General features: G+C 34.4%; 1 protein-coding gene across 2 annotated transcripts; it reads right to left on the bottom strand.

The window, feature by feature from the left end:
* Positions 1-13071: 13071 nt before the first annotated feature.
* Positions 13072-21524, bottom strand: LOC113779384 (probable methyltransferase PMT14). 2 transcript variants are annotated; one of them, XM_027324952.1, is made up of 7 exons: positions 21018-21524; positions 18803-19474; positions 18122-18332; positions 17320-17602; positions 15185-15571; positions 14690-14767; positions 13072-13654 (listed from the first exon to the last, which is right to left on the bottom strand). In XM_027324952.1, the coding sequence occupies exons 2-7, from the start codon at positions 19442-19444 to the stop codon at positions 13417-13419; spliced, it is 1839 nt and encodes a 612-aa protein (XP_027180753.1). In that variant the 5' UTR covers positions 19445-19474; positions 21018-21524; the 3' UTR covers positions 13072-13416. The 2 variants fall into 2 exon arrangements, with proteins under 2 accessions (XP_027180753.1, XP_027180752.1); XM_027324951.1 differs by having other exon boundaries at positions 18803-19477.
* Positions 21525-23230: the final 1706 nt, after the last annotated feature.

A 23230-nucleotide genomic window follows, 5' to 3' on the forward strand; every position in this document is an offset into this window, starting at 1 on the left:
CCTCATGGTGCTTGTCTCTCTGTCTGCCTAAGATTTTGTTAACACGTTCATGTTTCTTTCTGTGCTGCATTCTATCATCATCTGAAGATGGTTTGGATATTTGCTTTGTGTCGGGCTCTGAAGAGTTCAATTGAACTGATTTAAGTTCTTTTGTTCAGAGATGATAAATAGGTCAAGTATCTAAAACTTGTTATTCCCTTATACTTGCTTACTTCCTCATCAAAATTTCTAATAAATTTGCTCCATGCTTACTTAGATATTCATTCATTTGCTTAATGGTCCAAATCAAAGTCCTCTTTCCAGCTATACATAAACAGAAATTGACCCTTTGGGATTGTCTTTTTTTTTTTTGATCGATACGATAGATTATCCTGCACTAGGGGAGAGGGAGAGGACCTGACTAGATTATCCTACCCTTTGGGATTGTCAGGTCATCCCAAGTCTCCAAACTACTAAACCAAGAAAGTATTATTTATATAACCCACGTTTTGGGTTTAAGGGAGACTCTAATTATATAAGAGAAGAGGAAAGACATTTTCTTAAGAGAAGGGGAGGAGGGGGGGGGGGATTGGAAAAAAAGTCATGATTCCATTAAGACAAGTATTTTGTCTTTCTTCTTCTAACTTTTGCATGAATAATGCCAGGCTTTTTTAACTTACCTTTTTAGCTAAAACTTTTGAGATTTCCTCTGCTTTTGATGGCTATATCCCACCAAAAGGCTTGTGATCACTGAACAATAATTGATTGTCACAATTAACAAACAATTTTAACCCTTTTTGATGCTTTAATTAATGAAGCAATGAATAGCTGTGATGAAAAACAGTAATGCAAAAGATCCCTAAAACAACAGTCCTGCTAGCCAGTTTGGTAATTCCTCTTTAGGCTTGCCAAATATTTGCCTGACCCTAACTATGCAAGTATCTGTATCAGGCAAATATTTGTAGGTGGCTGGCTTAGATACTACCACCTTAATGGGGGGTAAGTAATGGCATTACAATAAAGTAACACATTGGTTTTTCAAGAAGGTTGCATTTTTTGAATATTTTTTTTAAGATTGGAAAATTAATTTGGCATTTTCTTGAAACTTTTTGCCTCATATATATATATATATATGTATGTATATATGTATGTATGTATGTATGTATGTATTCTTATGGCGAGCTTTAAGGGAAAATTTAGTTGGGAAAAACAATAAAATGGAGGGGACAATGGAGGAGCAAAATGCAGAGGAAGGCACAGTGGACCACCACCAATTTACCGTAAATATTTTGATGATTGTGTTTCTTGTTGCTGCAATCATTTTTCTGAGAATGCGAACACTTCAGAAGATTGCAAGAAATATATCCCACTTTTTATTTATTGGACAAATGCTTTTTTTTTTCTTCTTGCATCCTCGATTAATCAGAAGATCCTTAAACATAAATTATTTTTGAATAACTTAGGAGGTTATCGTTTTACATCTTGCATCTTAAATATAGTACTAGTATAATACAGCAAAACATGAGAATGTAGTATATACATTTCTCATCCTATATTCTCATTAGCCATATTATTTTTTAGTTCAACCAAAATGTTTTTCTTTTTTTTTAAAAAAAAAAAATAGTTCACCCAAAATGTTACTCATATCAAAAGGCAAAAGTTCAAATTTCTAACAACTGAATAAAAAGGACATTTTATTTACTAGATTATCAACATTTGAACTTTTCAGCATCATTGAAACAAACAGCAATGGGACAATTTACTTGTGACTTTTATAAATATTTGTGGGGAGAAAATGTATACTTTTTTTTTTTTTTACATTGTCAGTGTATACATTAACAAGTCTAGGTGCATATCATATTATTTTAATTACAATTTAAATATTAAATTTTGTATATATGACATGTATTTTAACACTATATAAAGATTTACCCTATTAATATGGGACAAGAGCTATGAAAAGGTTAGCGTGGTAAGGGAACTTCTATAACTTTTAATCAACACAATTAAAGAGGAAGCAATAGTGTGGTCCGGTGAATATCAGGCTTAGACGCATTAAAGGGGATTTCAAGAGAACTGATAAATTCTGGTACTAGTTTCTTTGCCGCCCAGGCGCCCACCCCCTAGTTGTAAACAAGTTGTTTTTATTTTTAACCTCCCATCCCTAGTTGCGCCCTTTTCAACCTCAATTGTCAGTCTAAGATTTGAACCTTAAACTCCCCGTATCCTTTTTATTTTCAATTGTCATGCTCAAAATTCAAACGTTATTCGCAATTGTTAGGCTTGAGTTTCAAACCCTGAACCCTAATCACTGAACCAACCCAGTGGTTCTTGAAAACACTTTTTTTTTCTAAGTCATATATATATATATGATTACTTGCTCACCTTTCTTCACACCCTTTTCCCCACACCCTTTTTATTTCCAATTATTCGGCTTGATATCGGAAGGTCGAATAATAACACTACTCATTCTTGTTAAAAGGAACCCATTAAGAATTTATCACACAAGCTGTTAGCATTTAGCAATTCTTTCTAGCTTTGGCCATTCTTTCAATCTTTATCTGGAATTGTGCCAAGTGCAGTTATTATAGTTTTTGAGTTTTTTTAAAGGATGTCCTAACCTATCATATACATACACATACTAATAATTATTATCCTCCCTTATATTTATATACTTTTCCTATTTAATTTTACCTATTTTGTCTTGTATGTACTTACTTTCACTAATTAATCTTAAAAAATATAACATCTGAAATATATCTTAAAGGGGGCGTTTGTTAGACAGACCGAGAGTTTTTTTACATGATTTGAAGATGCAATTTGTTACTTTCTTGTATGCATGAATTTTATTCATGTACATCCATTCTTGTAAAAAGTACAATGATTTATTAAGTGTACATCAATTTCTATATAAGGTTAGACACAATTATCGCAAATCACAATCGCATTTGTCCCAATTCCCAAATCCATCTTTACCCTCAACTGTCAAGTCTCAATTACTTAACTGTCTGTGTCCCAACACTCAGAGAATCACGAGTCCCATTGTATAATTCAGTTCTTGAACTTATCTGCACGATTGAGGACCAAATTCATGACTTACGAGATTAAACACCTAACTAAGATCTGAACTGTTTTTTTGGGCCCTGAATTGATTAGTTCCCCTTGACGAATGAAAAATAAGCATTCATTTGTATGAAGATGACGAGTCAATGTCCAAATTAGATGAGGCCACGAGAGTGGAAAATTACCTTCACTTGTCATTTATGAATATCACGAGAAGTTGATACTTGCACCACATTACCTCCAAATTCACAGATCACACTTCATGTGATTTTGAGTCTGAAGGTCAAGAAAATAAAAGAAAATACAGTCCAAAATGGTTTCCTTTCATTCTTTTTAATGTTGAAGGCTAAATTTTAGATGAAACTTGATGCATTTATTCATGCAGGGAAATTGTCACAAGTTCTTGTGCATCCTTTTGTATCAGCTTGTATCTAAAACTTCTTGATGATTGTGTTTCAATAGAAAATGTAATGCCAACATACATAATCCTGCCTGTTTGTGCATTAGATTTTTTTTTTGTTTGTTTCTTTTCTTAGTTTGATAAAAGCAAATAAGATACTTGTACACCAACCCTAAATTTCTTTTTCATCTTAACTTATTCTTCTAAGTAGAATCAAAAGTGAGAAAATAGATTTGTTGGGATTGCATTTGTTGGGCTAGTAGCTAGCTAATTAAGCAACTTGTTTTCATCATGACCATGATTCAAACTACCATATTTTCACAAAAGGGGAAGGCAACGCAACCAACCCTACAAGTTCTGATGTGTAACTTCAAAACAAGCATTTATAGTAGAGCGTGGCTTCCAACAACCATCCAACTTCTACCTCTAAATCTATGAATTCGATTGTAACTTAGCTTTGGTCGGCCTCTTTGTGTTTGTGGTCCTTTTTTTTTTCCCTCCCTCAATTAATTGGGACAAAATTAATTGCCAAATAAGTCAATATCACTATCAGGGCTATATTTTCTCAAAGAAATGAAATTGATATTCTTATCTATGTGATAACAAAAGAAGTAATCAACCCTGCTACACTTTTTAGCCAAAATGTTACTGCATTTAATTCAGTTAGTCAAATAATGCTACAAGAGATTTAATTTCAATGTGCACAATGAATGTGCATGTCTCCAACATGCTGCAAAATATTTTGCAATCCATTTCGAAAACTGCAGATTTTTTCACAAAATTTAAGCTGGTAATACACAAAATCAATGAATGGTGGATGGTCTTCTTTACTCCATTGATATACTAATTCTATTTTGACAACCTCCTTGTTTAGCTACATATAAATGGCATATAAGATCTTGAATTCAGGTGACTATGCTATGTTATTTAAACAAAATACACTATCCCACAAAATCTTGAAGGCATAAATGATAAATGCATTATCCCAAAATTTCTTTTTCAAGGAGTGTTTAATTTTTTTATTCACCCCCGGCCCCCAATATCTAAAAAGACTAATATCAAATCAATATAAAATGCCAGACTTTTCTTCAAATTACATATTCTTGAAGTCAGTTAATTTTGAAAAAAATTGACCTTTGTTGTGATGAGGTCTTCTCTTTTGAAATATTTCTTTGGCAGTAATCTGTCGGCCTTTCTACTGATAGGGTGTATTCCATTGGAGTCGGGGTTGATAATTTTTGGATACATTTTGTCTGATTGACAAATTTTGCTATTCTATCATATTTTTGTCTGATCCTATGCTGGTAAATAGTGAACTAATTTTGCATCAAAAGAGAAAAATTGAGAATAATGTAAAGTATCTGCAACCGTAAGGAACCTAAATGCGTTAGACATAATCTTCAAAAGAATTATAGAGCATATGTAGAGAAAAGTTTGTTTTTTTTTTTTTTGCTTTGAGCATGTGTCTCCACCCTTTACTAGACTAATCCGGATTCGCCCGGAAAACGCCTGCAGAGTCCAACTCTTACTCAGGGGTGAAGCCCTAATCCAGAGCTTTCAAGGCGCCACAGGAGTCAAACTTGCGACCTCCCGTTAGCATTAGCAACCCGCTTACCAACTGCTCCAAACTCATGGGTTAGAGAAAAGTTTTTCAATTCAAACAAAAGGTAAAAAAAAAAAAAAAGAATTCACTAAAATAATCATAAGCAAATACCTTTGTAACTTTCTTACCTACCCAAAAAAAAAATTGTAACTTAAAACAAATTGATCCAAGTCAATTAAGCATAATACCTAGGGTGCAGATAAAATAGTGCGGATCCTAATAGGATTCTTTTCCTTGGTATTTTTTAGAAATAATCAAACTGGAAATATGGATTCTAATTAACTAGAATATAAATAATAACAGCATGAGTTTCAGGTGGTCAAATTAGCCAAATCATTAGATGGATCTCATCTAATTGTACTATAGATCTCCAAACATGTGGTCACGTGTCTTGTTAAGAAATCAAAGACATCATTATTGCTTTCATTTGTTTTTTTTTTCTTTTCCATGAGTTGAGAACGATATGATCTTATAAACTCAGGCATATTATCCTAGATTTTGAACCTCAATCTATCAAATTTTTGCTACTATATAGGATGTCTATTTGACTTGTTCATCTCGGTAAAATTTGTGTCATATACACGAAGAAGGTGCATCGTAATTAGTAAACCAAGAATGAATAACATGTCCTCAGAAGAGAATGTAATGTAATTATTGGACTAGTACATGACCAAATCCTTTTCTTTTTATCTTTATTGGACGTAGGATATATTCCTATTAAGAATTTGATGGTCAAAGTAAATATCATACTTATTGTGCTGTAAAATTGTTTTCAACATAAGATTCTGAAATGGGGTTTATATAAAACATTGCATTAAGGATGTTGTAAGTATTCATTAGAGAGAATCATCGGATTAGTCCAGTGATCCTTTTCCCTGTGAGGTTCAGGTTCGAATTTTGTGTCTGACAGTTGGTTGGAGATAGAAAAAGCCTGAGACAGGTAAGATATTAAAAAAAATGTATTCATTAAAGATTTACGCCTTCTAAAAACTAAAAACCATTGCTTTTATATACTACAAGTCTATGACTATGTCCAATATCCTAGGCGTGGAGTACAACCTGAACGATTCCAAAAATTTCATGACAAATTCATGTAACTCAACTATTCAATCCATCCTTGAAGATAATTACGACTTTTTTTTTGCTAATCTTTGTCTAGTTTTCTTTTTCCATTTTGGTGGTAGCATGTCAAATAACCCAAGCCTAAAGTGCTGAAAATATTCAACCATGCATCATTGGCCAATATTTTTGTTGGGAAAAAAGCAGTACTATGATTGATGAATGAACACCACAAAGGTCCCCTGACAATTAATGATCCCTCACTGTCTTTTCCCTCTCCTTAATTAGTGAGTTTGCCACATCTTATAAAGATCAAATTGATACGTGTTACCTCATTCATCACAAGTTAGGACGATTTTCAAAGCAGGGCAGTGGAGATAGCTACACTAAATTTGTGATGCAGGATGAAGACAGCAATCACATGCTCAAAAGAAGAAATATTCAATCTTGCCTTAATCTTTCGGATTTGATCAATATCTAATCAATTCGACCAAAGATCCTTTGAAGGGACATCATGTTATGCAATAAAAACAAAAAATAAAATAAAAGGAATGGTAATTACCCTAAAAAAGAGGGTCAATAATCCACTCTCTACCACAAATTATAGTTTCTTTTTGTTAGTTTTTTTTTTTTACGAGTACCATCAGTGAAGTGGAAGCTAATCACAGAATCAGTTCAACATCTTATCCAAGTTCATTTGGCCTGATGAAAGACAGATTATATCCTAATCCATCGTTGTTGTGCATATTTTGCTTTTTATATCGATGCATTAAGTGGACTACTTGCAAATCCATAGATCAGTCCTATATATATTTTCTTAACTCTTTGAAAGATGCTTCATATGTTTTCTTCTTGACTTGTTGAACTAAACCAGAAAAAATCTAAAAAGACACGTAACATCGATATGTGATGGGGAAGACCCAATCTTCGAGTATTTATGTTAAGATAGCAAAAATATACCGCAACTGTTAAGAAAATTGTCATCCGACAGATGGATGAAAGCAAAACCAGTGCTTATCAACAGCAGCAACTATGTGTATATATTGCATCCCGCCTACCTTAGTTTTGCGTCTTCATCTGATCAAACCCCAGCATGTGTATAACCTTTTTCAGTTGTTTTTCCTGGCAAGAGCAAGAAAACTTTGGTAACTGACTGGAAGACGAAAATGACTATTTGAAACATCTGACAATGAAAGTAGAGAAGAAGAAAAGGAGAAGTAGCGTTCCATGACTTTTTCTCCACCATCTCAAGTTTTTTAAGGATAGCAACTGATCAGTTGCTGTTCAACTAATTTTGCTTGTATATTATGGATATATATGCTTAACTTAAACGGATTACTTGTTAAAGTCATTTTGCATGACTTTCATCATTTTTTCTTTATAGGAAGGGAAGAAAAATCAATGTATCCTACAGCTCTTTAGCGTTTTGAACACAATTTTTTCTTCTTTTTCATGTTCAAACTCCACTAGAGGTCCCAAGTTTGAGGTCTAGCAAAGTGTCTGGAGGGATCATTTAGAGCTGTCGTTTGAATCTTAGATTCAAGGGTTGATCGCGTATCAACTTCGAATTCCTTTTCATGAAGAGGTGTGTTGGTGTAACATTTTTCCTGTTACTGCGCTTCCGTTTCACATCTTGCCTCCACTACTTTCTTTCTGTTTAATCATCTTGGTTTATTGCAATTGCCAAACAATGCACCATATACTCTGAGCACCATTTCTTGACCAAATGTACTTCAGCTTTGCATTAATTGTTGGCGCCTCTCTTTTGATCTGTTTCACTCGAAATTTGTGTTGTTTTAATCCTTTTGTTTTTATTTCTTTAGTAGTTGTACTACTTCAGAAGGAAAGCAAAAAAAAAAAAAAAAAAAAGCAATTCAATGACAACTGACAAGTCTGTACTAATAGCAGAAAGTATGTCAACCACGGCACAGATGCATAAGATCTGAAAATTAAACCAACCGGTACAAGAGATTTAAAATCAATAAACATGATGATAACATTGAATTAAAAAAATTAACATAGAAAATATTAAAACTCCAAAAGTACTATGTGCATGTCTTTTAATAGTAAGATATGATTAAAAAAACTACTTCTAACTCAAAGAGAGATTTAGATTGGACCTAATATATGTGAGAGAAATTTCAGATCTACCAAATGTCTCATATTTCATAAAAAAAAAGATGAAAAAATATATCATAGGGACATCTTAGAAGAAAATAAAACTCTCCTTAAAAAAATTTTAAGAGAGAAGAATCTCTCACTAAAAATCCTAAAAAATAATTTATTTAAACAAAAGAAATAAAATTAGAGAGAAATCTCCCTCCCATGAGAAAAGGCCAGATTATCTATCTCTTTTCTATGGAAAGGATGGATGAGGTTTTTGCTGAACGGCTCCCTCCCATCGGGAGAGGACAAGTTCAGATTGTCTGTCTCTCTCCCATAGGCAGTTACTCTTCGTTGAATCTTGAGTAAGAGTCCAGTTTTACTTTGTATAGATAAAAGCTCAAAAACTCTGATGTTTGCTCTGGCTGACATAATCAAGAAAACAAATTCAGGACTTTTGCAAGCTTTTGTTTGAGATTCTCAAGGTAAATTAGGATTAAAATTCTATCCATCTACCCTAGACCCTTAATACAAGTACTTTTGTGTTCAGTTCTCTCATTGAGCATCATTCAGAAGATGTCAAACTTCACAAGTACTACTTAAGATCAACTGCTTTTAGCAGAAGAAATGGAACCAAAGAAACAGCTAAAAGAAAATTATTGCTACTTCCGTAGAACAACAAGATGCTATAATAATGCAATATCCCAGACGACAACATCCCACGCTAATCTTGTACATTAGACGATGGCAGATAATTGTCATTTTTTTTGGTACATTTACTTGTCTGCTTCCAGAATTGTTTCGCAACCTGAAGCTCAGACGACTACGTGCCACGAGGTAGACAATTGTTCCGTCTTCTCACTTTAGTGTTCGTACGTTAATTTCCAATTATTGGTGCAACACTACGACTATGAACAAGAACTTTTTAGTTTAGTCGGTGGGTGAATACGTAGATTTACATGTATACCAGCGGTCTGGCCTGAGCTCATAGCTAATGAACATCCTTAAACCTTTACTCATACTGATATATACATGTATCTATATATAGAGCTAGAGCCCTCATTATCAATTTGATCACGTCAAAAATCAGAGAATCTAAACATTTAAAGTTCAATTGAGTTGCATAGATGACAAATTTGTGACAAACTAGAGGTTAGATGTTAATAACTCTTTATTTTCAGTTGGAGCACAATTGATTCAAAGCATCTTTATCTATAACATAAATAGCTTTCAGTGGTGAGGAAAGGACTCTTTACTGCCAATTCTAAACTTGGCAATCGGTAGAGAGAGAGAGAGAGAGAGCTCATTCATAGTCCAAAATTTGACCAAAAAAAAAAAATTCATAGTCCAATTACCCTTGCATGCATGTACAGAGGTCATACTCAAGGAGGAAGGCTACATAGACAAACTACGTACGTTACAAATAGACGTTGAGATCTTAAGGCTGATATAAGATACTCTTCTCGTGTAGGAGGGGAGGGATGGTGGCAGTGGTAGGTGGTGATCGTGTTGTGTGGTGGGGAATAGTTGTAGGAATTATTTTATTTTTAATTTTTTTCAGTTGTATTTAAGAATGTATGTATAGATTAGGTGTTTTTTAGATTATTTTTGGAACATGTTATTGTGCTGTTGTAGGAAAAAAAAAAAAAAAAACAAGTTTGCGAGAAACAGTCCAATCCAAAACAGACTAGTTGTATTGTCTACTTAATTAGACGTCGCTTTCAACTTACAGAAATGGATATGTATTATTGAATCATTGTTCAAGAGGGACATTGTACTAGGTGAAATTGGTGTAATTTGGTGACATTGTACCCTAGGTCGAGGGTCAAGAAAATGGATAGCATAACCAACTCGACTTAGTGAATTGGTCTGGAAGGAAGGACCATTTTAAAATCCATGAGGTCGAGGGTTCTCAAAAATTCCAGAGGATGCAATAATTAATGGAGGGTCCAACCTCCTTCAACCCCTTTATATAAGCCCAGATGGGCGTTTGACCCCAAAAAAAAAAACAAAAAAAGAAGAAGAAGAAGAAGAAGATAACATGGAAGTGCATTTTTTGGTCCAAAGTGAAACTTAGAACTTGTAGAAAAGCATATTGAAAGATAAATTTACAAGAACAATGGAAGAGCGACATGAATTTAATGGGACCAAATCTGACCATACACAACCAAATGATCCTAAAATTTTCGTGTTTGAGTTCCAGTAGTAATCGACTAATTTAGGTACAATAAATATATAATGACATCGATCCTGGATTTCTTGAAAAGACACAAAATTATCTGCCAATTTGCTTCACAGGCACATAAAATAATATAGCCCAAGCACAGCATAATCACCAAGAAGATTCAAAGAAATACAATCCATTAGTTAACCACTGTCCATAAAGCTGCATTCTTTTTCGACACGAACAAATCTAGCTAGTTGGCATCTTCAACTCTCTTCCCTGCTGCATTAATAATTATGCAGATGCTTCACAAATATGGCAAGGGAGCTGATCAGATATTCTTTCTCCCCTTCAACAAGCAAAATTTAGCAAGCTAATTAACACTTTCAATCACGATATTGAATTCTCAACCTAAAAAGCCTTGATCAATTGATCACTTTTTTTTTTTTTCTGGTTTCAAGCATTATCATTGTACCGGCTTTTACTGTTTCTGGCTGCCCACATATGCTTTGATGCAACAAACGAGTACAGGTGAGCTGAATATCCTGTCTTGATCAATTATGGTTTTATGTATTGTTGGCCAGCACTTAAACCAAGGGATTCTTCGTGCTTCTGGTAGGTGCAGACATGCCCACACACACTCACACAGTACACAGAATAAGCCCATAGGTTTTTGCTTCAATGTTTAGTGGCTACTTAGTGCAAGTCTTGGCAAAATTTACTTCACAAATTTCAAGTCCTTGTTACTGTTAGAGATAAACTAGACTTCTTGATCTTGTCCGTTGTTGTCACTGCCTTATCACATGCTAAGTCAGTCATTGGCATTATCTATTTCCTTGACTAATGAAAACAATCGCCTTAACAAACCAGAAAAAAAAAAAAAGAGCCCTTCAAGATGTTGAAATGTTGTTTTTTCTCCGCCCTTTTTGAGGCCGTATATCACAAACAAAATCCCTTTCTTTCTTTCTTTCTTCCTTTTTTCTTTGTTTTTTTGGACCCTTGGTAAGATAAAAATTTGATTCTTGATCCATGGAATGGAGAATAATGGAGTTGATTTTTGAGGAACATAAACCTAACCTCCAAAGTTAATAGTTAGTGGAATTTGTGTTTCGCAAGAAAGTTAATAGACTAATTTCGTGGTTGACTAAACATCGTGATATTGTTTTTTTTTTTCTTTTTTTTCCTCCCATAGCTAGTACCAAACTAAAGGATAGATAATTAATAGAGAAAAAGCAAAAAACTTCTCAAGATTTTAAGATGATTTTGCTGATACATTATAGCATATGTATAGCTATCTGAACATAATAGCCAATCTCATTATTACTCACTAAAGAGCTGGAGTTGTCTACCAATTAGTATACTTTTCCTTCCTATTCTTATTGTAGAGTTGAATCTTCTGCTTTTTGTGAGAAAATGGAAAAAAAAAAAAAGATAGTAATGAGAACTCTTTTTACAATAATAAATTCTGACATGAATATAATGTACTCACAGATTTCTTTTTAGAGTAATAGATTATGATATGAATATAATAACATTACCGCAAAAGTTATGGTTATTAAACAAAGTTACAAAATAACATAATATTTCATCTTTCAATTTAATTCCAATATATATATTTTTGGGTTTAGACTTGTACGAATCAAACACGATATTTAGTGCATTCAAGATGTAATGCAAAATGAACAAATCTTAGGAGGCCCTCGAGGTAGGCAGCTAATGCCACCACTTGATTAGTGAAGGACCCCCCTTTCCCCCTTCCCTTTTTTTATCTTTGTGTGGTTCTTAGTGAAGGACTATCACATCTTCAAGACTGGGAAGCTGCCCAATTTCCACCACCACAACTAGGATATTCTGCTAAGGATTTGTTCTAAGTTTAGGATCTTTCGCGAGTCATTTTTTTCCAGTGAATCTCCGTCAATTTTGATGACTAGAACTAGTGACTTGTCAATTACAAATGAAACATCTTACTATCTAAACTGTGCTTCGTTGTCCTTTTGATCTTCTTTTAACGTCTCTTATTTCTAAGAACAGATATTCTAATCTCGTGGAAAACCCATTATGGCATTACCCGTTGATTACACAAAGAAAAACTTGCATCATGAGACAAAGTTGATAAAATTGCACGTTCTGTTCCCTTGGTAGTGCTAACACTGAGAATCAATCAATTATTGGTACGGTCCCTTTGCTTTAAATGTGAGACACGTTTCTTAGTGACAAATTCTTGAATGGCCTATCCTAAATAAATTGAAGAAAAGAACTAATGGACAGAGAGAGAGAAATGATCTTGGCGTTTGTATTATGATATATTCTATGAGTTTCTTCAGTGTCTGATACATATTCTAGTAGGTTAATCTTCATTTTCCTTACCAAGACAAGACTTGGTACAAAAGAATTTGAAAAGAAAAATTTCAAAAAGAAAGGTTTAACTCTGGCTTTATTGGGGAATTTTTGATAAAGTGCCATAAAGAATAAAAAAAATGGTCATAATAATTTCTAAATTTCTTTTTAAGGAAAGCAGTAAAGAAGGAAGAAGGAAGATGTGGTAAAACTCGAAGCCTATTTCCCAAAGTGGAATAAATTTCCTTGACCAATTGGATGAGAATTCTTAAGAGGAAAAAATTAACAAATCAAATAGTGCATCTGGCTGCAATAATCCACAGTTTATGAAAAAAAGAAAGCAGGAAATATGACCGGACGAAAAACAATAAACAGGGAGATTAATAATTGTTCAAATGAAGCTAGTCATTAATCACTAATTGTTGCTCTAGCTAATTAAGCTAAAGCAAGTAGATATCACAGTTTTACTGAGCAGTTCTTGCTCCACTTTTTGAGGGGCTATGACATTCGCTCAGCCGGCCCTCCAAGACAGACCAGAACATTCAGCCAAAAATGCTCTATAATGAAAGTTGCACAAGTAAATCTGCAATCTATGGAATCCAGTGTTTAAAAGAGTTTTAAGATATTAGAAATCTCCAAGTGTAGCTGTATAGTTTCTGCTTTGCAGCAACTGTTAGCTTGCCTTGTATATCCAACAATCTACATGGTTTATGCATCGTCTGTTGTGCTATTTCCTGCGCTGCCAACCCAGTATTGTTTGACTGCAACGAATATCTTTTCGGGCACAAGTGGTCCATCTTCATGATCGACCAATTTTATATCCCATCTCATTCCTCCAGCAATTTTTCTCACCTCATTCAAGGCATCGACTCCATCACGGATGATCACAGTCCCTTCAGGCCGCAAAATACGATCCATTTCCAAGAGGATTTCTTCAAATTCACACCTGTTTACTTGCATATGAGCACACTTACGATAATACGAAAATTGCATTAACCATCTCATGCGGCCTAATTGGCAACTTAAATAAGTTAGAACATCATTATGGTTTTTGAAACAAAGATATGATGGCATTAGGCAATAGCTTTTGCTTGCATTTGACAACAACTGATATCTAGGAAATCACGGCAATTATCATACTTCTATAACTTTCCACATCAGATTATGGCCGACTTTGAATTCAAACATTTATTTTTGAGTGCATACAAATTTGGATTTCCTGAAGAAATGAGCACATGTATAATATGCAATAAAAATATAAAGTTGGAGGACATTCTACTCAAACAACTATTTAAAGCAAACTTCCCTTGTGCAAGTTGATACCAAGCATCCCACTTGGATTTTATCGAAGCAAAAAAGGACAATGTTGAAATGTTGACAATGGCAATGATATCAGAACATAGTGAGATCTATTGATTCTAGAGCCCAATTTCAAGGTTGTACCTAAAAAACAGTCCATGAAGATTCCAAACTCTGTCACGGATAATGGAATAAGTTTTTATCACAAGACATTCACTGAACCCAAAGGAAATGTTGAAAAGACAATCCCTACTTCACAGGAACAACAATGTCACCCTATATGGAGCCCCTCCAAGTTAGGGAAGATCTCCATGGAGTCAACTCATGGTGTGGATCAACCAAATTGTTTTTTCAGCTCAATCCGATCCGAAACTTTGAAGTTCTATTAGGGAGATCAAAATGCATGCAAGGCATAAACACTTCCTGTGGGTAATTCTACGACAAACACTACCTACCAGATCCCGATTACACAGCAGCCAAAAATAAAAATCTAACCCCCTTTTTATAACCTAGAAGTCTCTCGAATTTCAGACTTTTAACTTCATAACACATAATTGAAGATAAGTGGAGTTCTCTCAATCACTAGAGAGCTCTTCCTGCATGTCGTCCTCATGGTACAAATAGTAAATGAAGAGTAAGATAAGGGCATTTGCTTTCAGCCCAAAGGGAAGGAAAAGCTTACTTATCCTGGTACAAGCTGAATAAGCCACTAGCATGAAGGAGGTCATATGTCCTTGGGTAAGTAGAGAGGCCTTCACACCTGAACCAAGTAAGAGAGCAGGAAATATGTAACAGAACATCAGGATATTCAACACATAAAGGTTTCATCTCAGTTGTCCCAATATTGAAACATTAATAGACTCGCTATTGGCATAATAATGAAGAAAACTATGGAATAATGCCGACTTGCATTCCATGGCTTTGTATATCCAAGACATCTCTGATACTACTTTAAGAATACTGCCAATTGAGCTAACACAAAAGAAACCCTTTGCCTTTCTCGCATAAGAAGAGGAAGAAGAAGAACAAAGTCCTTGTAAATAACTAATAAGGATCAATATGTCAAATGATAAAACAAGCCAATACTAGTACGGAAGACCAAAGGCAGAATATAATTATAAACACAAATTACAACCATGATAATGCACAGAATTATGGCAAGAGTATCAGAGCATACCAGTCATGATACATGCCGATCAGACCTCTCTCATATATGATGCCCAGAGTGTTCTGAGCTATAGTGGGCACAACATTCATTACCCATAGTTTTGGTGATTCCAAATTTGCGGCAAAACCTCCAAGGCCTGCATTCATATCCATTATGTTTCGATATCTTGTGGTGCCCAGTAAGCTGTTGATCTTCTTGTACACACTAACATGTTTTTTCCATAGTTTATTATCCTCCTCATAAGATTCAACTGTCACTCCTGGGACCATCAACTTTTCAACTCGGGGAGGCACAGCAAAGAGCCTAGCTGGAAACTTCTTCAACTCTCCACCAGCCACTTCAGCAACACTTTTTACTTCAGGCGAAGGAGTTATGCATGCTTCCATTTTCTTATACCTAGAAATTGTTAATCTGAAGTTAAGAGGAAAGTAATCTAGCAAATACACCACCGTTAGTTGTTTGTAATTGATTAGTGACCAAATAAAATTTACTTTCTGTGTCAATATTGGTGAATCAGGGAATTAGTCAAGGACACATGGCATGAAAACAATTAGTTCTCATAGATAAGATGTTCAGCAAAAATTCTTATTGTGGCTACTATTCAGTGATAGAAGAAATGATGTCTATATAATGCTTTTAAACATATCATGCAACAGCTTTTCTTACTAGAGCAATTTTCTCAAGCACCTAGAAGGCTTCTTCTCCAGTTTTGCCTTCTTTTTAAACTTAAGCATGCACTGCACAACTGACCATGAAGCTTTTATACATGTGACAACAATCACTTAAGCTGAACTTCACAACCACAATGGGAGGAATTTTTACACTATGTTATCAAGAAGGGGCTAAGTATTTGCTTGTCTTTTATCCTATTATAAGGCCAGGCCTCCATAAATGAACCATCCACAGTGAGTTGCCTGTTCAACTAATTGAGAGTGGTTAGCTTAACTCTGAGGAAGAGACCGAAGAAATGGTAATGGAGTGAGAACAGTATGGTCCCCCATGGACTGGTTCATGGTGCCCTTGTAATTTGTCTGTGATTATATTATTTGACTCTACAATGAGAATCAGATACAGCTCGTCTTTGTCTCTTGTCCCATAACAAGGGTCCGATTCTCAATGTCTTCCTCCCTGCCCCCCCCCCCCCCCCCCCAAACTTCTTCCTTCACACCCCTCCTCTTCTAAAATTTTTAAGAGGGAAAATAAAAACTGAAAAAGAAGAAAATTTCTCATGTTAACAAGGGAAAATAGCAAAATAGTCCTTTACATTTGAGCTTTGTGCTTGTTTTACTCCTCCGCTTCTAAACTGATAAATTTTGGCCCCTTATATATGAGGTTTGTACTTTTTCTGTTCCTCAAATTTGAAATGTTTTATTGTGGTCCTTCATATATCCAAAATGCACCCATTTCATCCCAAACTCAGTTTCAGTTATATTTCATCTATAATTCGAATTCTGACATAAATTGAACAAAAGCTCAAAAAATATATTGAGGTCCCTAAATTCTAGAATATCATAGTGATTGAAACCTTTCAAGCTCAAGTGATTTTTTCTAGTCAACGATGTAAAGGTAAACTGTTCAGTTTTGGGTTTAAAATTTTATTTGAGATGTATTTAGGGTACAAAAAATTGTTTTCCTTATTATAATGTATTTTGAGTGAATTTCAAGACTTTTGTAAATTATTTTAATTTTATTGTGCGAATCATGTAGCACTAAAATTTAGGCACTTTCCTGCTGCAATTTTGCTTCAAATGGTACCAACATTAATGTTTATGAGTATTTCTAATTTTACACATATGATCAAAATATTTTGGCATATTGGTTTTAGTTACTTTTTCAGGTGAAAATGTGATACAAAAATAGTTTGGGTACAAAATGGTGTATTTTGGGTATGTGAGGGACCAAACCCATGTTTAAAAGAGAGGGGTTGAATCGGTTCTTTTTAATGAATCGATCTGAGGGCAACTTCGAATATGAAATTCACAAAAAAGTACAAAACTCAAATGTGAGGGACAAAAACACAATGTTTTAAAAGTAAGCAACTAAAAAGGTAAAAAACTCAAAAGAAAATAATACTGAAAAGTAAACTAGTAGCCTATGAATGAGCATGTTAACAAATAAATAAAATAAACTGTGAATTGTCTCACCACACATCATCAGCATCTCCAGATTCACACATATTGGCAGACTTCCTCCCGCATGATCTGGAGTTTATTTTCTTCCTGAAGATGGCAACATCTCCTTTCTCATATTTTTTCTCCCAACAAAGAAGTTCAGCCAGCTTTTCAATCCTAGTTTGCTCGGCTTTGAGATCTTCTTTAGAACGCTTCCAGGTCTGGTAATAGGTCTTCCAATTAATTGGAGGACCAGACAAGATCCAGTAGCCACCAGGTCTGAGAACTCTATCAACTTCCATTAGATACATACCCTCTGCACATAATGTCTTAAATTTAGGGGTATGAACCTCAGATGGCTTATTTATCTAAATATTGCCCTTTCCATCAGAAATGAAAGAACATTGTTGGTTTTAACAGAGTTCAGAAAAAAAAAGAAGAAGAAGTCAGTTTTCATTTTTGTTCATAAAACCGCATTTTGCAATTTGAGTGGGTACCTTGTTCTTTTGACATTGTTGTCTTTACAGGAATACCACTCTCTGAGTGCTACAATACTTTTTCTTACAAATGCAGTTATTAGCCCTTTTATATATGTCCAAACAATTCATACCAATTATGTCTTAATTTATTCCCTATAGTTGCTACTTTCTGAAAGTATTCATTAGTAAACTTTCATATTATAACACAAAAACCTGTCTTAACATATATTTTTTTGTGAACAAGTTGACATGAAAAATATCACCTCATGAATGAAGACTATGCCAGATGATGCTACGCTCCACCAACCCAAAAATAAGGCTCTAACAGATTTAATACTCGCAGCTGTAGTACATACCATTTTCTGTCCATGGTATCAGACACCGAGAACATTGTGCCATATCAAATGCTCTTGATGGGAATGGCAGCTGTATTGACCCTAGAACCCCAATGTAAGCAGGCACACCTCGCTCCAATGCAAATTGTACTTGTGCTTCATGATTGTCCCTTGGTGCAAATGACATTGTCAAAACATTCCTCTTCATCAAGTAAGCACCCCAGCTTGCAACCTATCACGATTTGTGGAACCAGTTTGAGACCACAAGAAAAATCTTTCAAATAGAAATTTTAGACCAAGCCATATGGTGCAAAGAACAGGAGGCTGGTGGTATTATGATAGATCGAAAAAGAATGATTTTAAAGATAAAAGAATGCCATAAAGAGCAACAGCTAGGTTACCAGATGCATTATGCTTATCAGTGGATGGGCATAGTAAAATTTCGTGAAAGATGATCTTATAGAAGAGATTCAAGAAATCAGGAGCCTGCAAGACATCTTAATCTTATTCTTATAACTGGCACAATTTTGGAAGAATTAGGTTTTGAATTCTGACATTTTTTATTCCTTTTGGTGCTTATTTCAAGAAGACAAAAGCAGCTTAAGTGATTGAAAAATGATATTGACTTACTAAGAGTGACTTGATCTGCATTCAAGACACCCAATACAAGAATAATCACAATAGGATTTGAAAAGAACATACTCCACAACCAGTGTCCAGTGCTGTTCTGATGGATCCATCGCTTATTGGAATCACTGATGCAAGTTCGTCAATATATGCATCAGCACCCTGTGGAAACATCGTTCCTCCTCCAGGAAATTTAAACACGTTACCCTGAAACTCTACCCAATGCTGCACAGCCTTCTCAACTGTCAAGTGTTTGTAAGGAACATTAGCATAATGGACATAGTCACGGCCTTTTGGCCATGGAAATGGAGTTGTCCATCCATTGGGTGCTGGAATAAGACAATGCAGCTTTTCTTCTGTTGGCGGACAATGCCTCTCTCTATATATCATATTCTCCCTTGGGAAGGTCATTGCTCTGTCTTGTTCTTGACAAGGAGTATAATCAGTGTATCGAACATCACACGGCTCAAAGACTTTGGCTTTCGGCTCAGAAGATTCAACAGGTGGCTCTTGCTTGTGATGTGATTCAAAGTCCAGAGCCGGGAAAACAGTGCAGTCTGTGCGCTTGGTTATTTCCATTGCTAGTCTATCTCCTTTTCCAAATCCACTCTTTTGCCATGTTCCAAGCAAGTAAAAGAAACAGCACAGACCAAGTACAACAAATATGGATACAGGGCTCCGTCCTCTGCTGCCCAATAAGTGATGCTTAGAAGCCATATTTTGCTTGAGAAATCACAAAAGAGCTCCCTGCTATAGTGGAAAAGTTAGAAATTGCAAAGATGCTGTAGCTTCGTATTACAAGGAAACTAAAGGTCCGCTAAGTAAATACTCAGACCAAAAGTTTGCACTATCATGCAGATGAGGTTAAACATCTTAAGCTTAAAGGTAAAACATTCACATAACACCAATTTGACAAGGTTGATCTAGCATCAAAAAGAGATGCATTTGATGTTTCAACATCAAAGATTACTACAGCTGCAGGTTTCAAGGCTACAATTGCTTTTGCAATCATATCAACCAGTAATGCATTTTGGCATCCTAAAACCAAGTCATTTGATTACAAGTAGGCACAGAAACTAGTTTGTTTTAAACTGCAGCATAGCATGCACAACAGCATATAGATGCTATACAGATAACATTGTTGTCATAGCACTAAAATAACCATATGTTTCTCAGGTATAATGACATCAATGAATGAAATTTTCACTGTTTCTTTTTAATTCCTCATGTGCTGATTATTATCTAAGAATCTTCAAAGTACAGCTTAACCATATCTATGAAAGATAAACGTTCATCCAACAAAGATGCATGCACAGAAAATTTGTAAAAAGAACTAGACAGACAATTAAGTAACCAGTAAAAGTTAATCACAATTTCTTCAACATTAAAATGCGGTAATTCCTACATTTCAGCTTTCCCTTTAAACAATGATCAATTTTCATAACAATTATGTCAGTAGACTAAGATCACCCACAATCTAGATTCCTTCGGTCTGTCCATGAACAATCACAACATTTTTAATCATTGGATGAAAATTACTCCAAATGGCAATTTCAAAAAAAAAAAAGAAAGAAATGACTAAGATCCCCCACAATATAGATTCCTTCGGTCTGTCCATGAACAATCACAACATTTTTAACCATTGGATGAAAATTACTCCAAATGGCAATTTAAAAAAAAAAAACAAGAAATGACTAAGTCATGTCCACAAACGTTACATCTTCGCAATCAGAAAGTTAGGAGCAAGGAAACGGGGATAAAATAGTTTGTACTTAGAAGTATATTGAGCTTAAATGCTTCTCATATTCCTTTCCAATCATAAAGCTTTATTTACAAACTGAACATCTAAAGCTAGAAAGTAATTCAAAAAATCTGAAGCTAGATACAAAAGAATCCACAACCAAAAAATTAACAATAAATGGGGTCCTCTTCAGTGGCACCTAAAGCTTTAATTACAAGTCCTACAACAAATGTATGCATATTTGCAGATTTCAATAAGAGATATAATCTAGTGTTGAGTCAAGTGAAAGATGCATATATGGGATTTGCATGAAGGTCATAGCTTTATGTACAAAACCAAATTTCCAACCAAAAATTACAATTTCCTCATTTCGAAAGATAATCCTTGGTCCTCGATCAAATTCAAGAGCTAACGGTATTAACGTAAAGCGCATAACTTTAAGGACAAAGACAAATCAAACAAAGCAAAGAACCTAACATTCATAACAAGCATTATGCTTTAAGCAAACAAAACAATGAACTAAAAAAATCTCAATCCAATTTTCAGTACCAAATAAAACGTGAGCTTTGATCTTCACGGGCTACAACTGACTAAAATCTGATCTGGGCTGTTAACTAAACTTCCAAAACCAGCAGAGTAGCCTCACGGAGAAACGCAACTACACACAAACTGCTCTAAAATGATGTATAAAGTGGAAAGAGAAGAAGGTATGAATAATCCCATAAAATAAATCACTCTTGGGTGAATTTCTGAATATTGATTGGGAGTTGTGTGTGAAACGTATATAGAGGTAGTGCCGTAGTGGTATAGTTGAACCAGTGACTGTGTCTATGCTGGCTGGATTATGATCAAGATTTTTTGGACCCTTTTGGGTAGTGTCAGTAATAATTAATAAACTTGGCAAAAATAAAATTGAGAGGATCTGGGATTTGAGAATAAAGGCCGACAATTGGAGAGTACTGAGGGCACTTTACAGAGAGGAGAGTGAAAAATCAAGAAAAGGTCGAGCGGAAGAAGATGAGAGGAGAGCAGTGACCACATTGGACTAGGATTTCACTCTCTTTTACCTTCTGTTTGAATTATCCGCCATAGAATTTGACTAGAATTTAACTCTTTTGCTTCACCATGGACAAAAAGGAATTTCCTCTTTTTTTTTGGCTAAAATTATTATTATTATTTTTTAAGTTTGAGTTATCCCTTTACAAAAAGAAAAAACTTTGAGTTATCCGGCCCAAAAATAAGAGGAAAAAAAAAGCCTTTAAATTACTTTTGAATTAATCTTTTTTACACTGACAATGTATACATTGTTAACATTGGATTAATAACAACTATACAAAATTTAAATGTAAAATCCAATTTTTGCACATGTTTCATGAATCCGATGATAATAGTGTATACACTGTCAGTATATATAAGATTTACTCATTACTTTTATCTCTTTTCTGTTGAACTTTTTCTCTTCCTTTCTTCCCTTTTTTTTATTTTTTTTGAATTTGTATCCATTTTTTATTTTTCTTTTACATTTGTTAAGCACTCGACGGTGAAAATGTGCCCATTCATCGCTAACAAATTCTTTAATACCACAAGTTAAATTGGACTAGGATTTCACTCTTTCTTTTGCCTTCTGTGTGAATTACCCCATAGAATTTGACTAGAATTCGACAATTTTGTTTCACCATGGGAAAAAGGAATTTTCCTTTTTTCTAAAATTAATTTTTTTTGATAGTTTGAGTTATCCCTTTACAAAAAGAAAAAACTCTGAATTATCCGGCCCAAAAACAAGAGGAAAAAAAACCTTTGAATTACTTTTATCTCTTTTCTGTTGAACTTTTTCTCTTTTTTTTTTTTTGAATTTGTATCCTTTTCCTATTTTTCTTTTACATTTGTTAGACGTTCGACGGTGAAAATGTGCCTATTTATTGCTGGCAAATTCTTTAATACCACAAGTTAATTTTGTGTTAAAAATAACTTGAGAACATAGAATCTATGCTAGTGATATTGCAGCAATCTCTATCTGTGCTGATTATCATTTTTCTTATTTTAAATTATGTGCATAAAAATGGGTAATTATTTACGCAATATTTTCCTTGAAATACCTGTTCCATCAGCAACAACAATGTAGCGAGTGAAAAAGAGTATTTGGAGATGTTACAGTAGTAGTAAAAGTAAAAGAAGATATAGATGTTAGACAATTAAATACTACAAAAGAAAATAATCGTCTGGTGAAAACAAAACTAGAATGGTATCACATTGTCGGTGAGTTAAAAACTCGGGAGTCAGGGAACAAATCTAACTATCCCCATCTAATCTATCCCTATCAGTTGCTATGACAGTTTATCCAAACGCTGGTGTTATCAATGTTTGATTTTCCTTTCGCTTATTAAACTGCTGTTCTTCTATACAGCTTTGTTGAACTATTTGTGCATGGACACCTTAAATGTCCTTTTCAATTCAACTGTATTTGAAGGCTTGGTGGAGCCGTTTATAGTTCTAGTTTTCTGTAGAAAAACTTTTACATTTTTCGCGAGCATATTTTTTAATTATATTTTTATTTCATATACATCAAATTGTTACACTATATTTTTTTTACAAAAAATTTTGAAAATAGCAATTCAAACGGGCTAATCTTAAGAACGAATTTTTGCAATCCTAGGAATATAAAGCTTCTTGAAGGTCATATTGTTTAGGGTTATGTTATATTGCACCATCTTAGATTAATGTAGTAAACATCAATTGTGAATCTTGTTTGGATTGCCCTTTGT

This window comes from Coffea eugenioides, chromosome 8, assembly GCF_003713205.1.
Source record: "Coffea eugenioides isolate CCC68of chromosome 8, Ceug_1.0, whole genome shotgun sequence".
In the NCBI taxonomy this organism is placed as follows: Eukaryota; Viridiplantae; Streptophyta; class Magnoliopsida; order Gentianales; family Rubiaceae; genus Coffea; species Coffea eugenioides.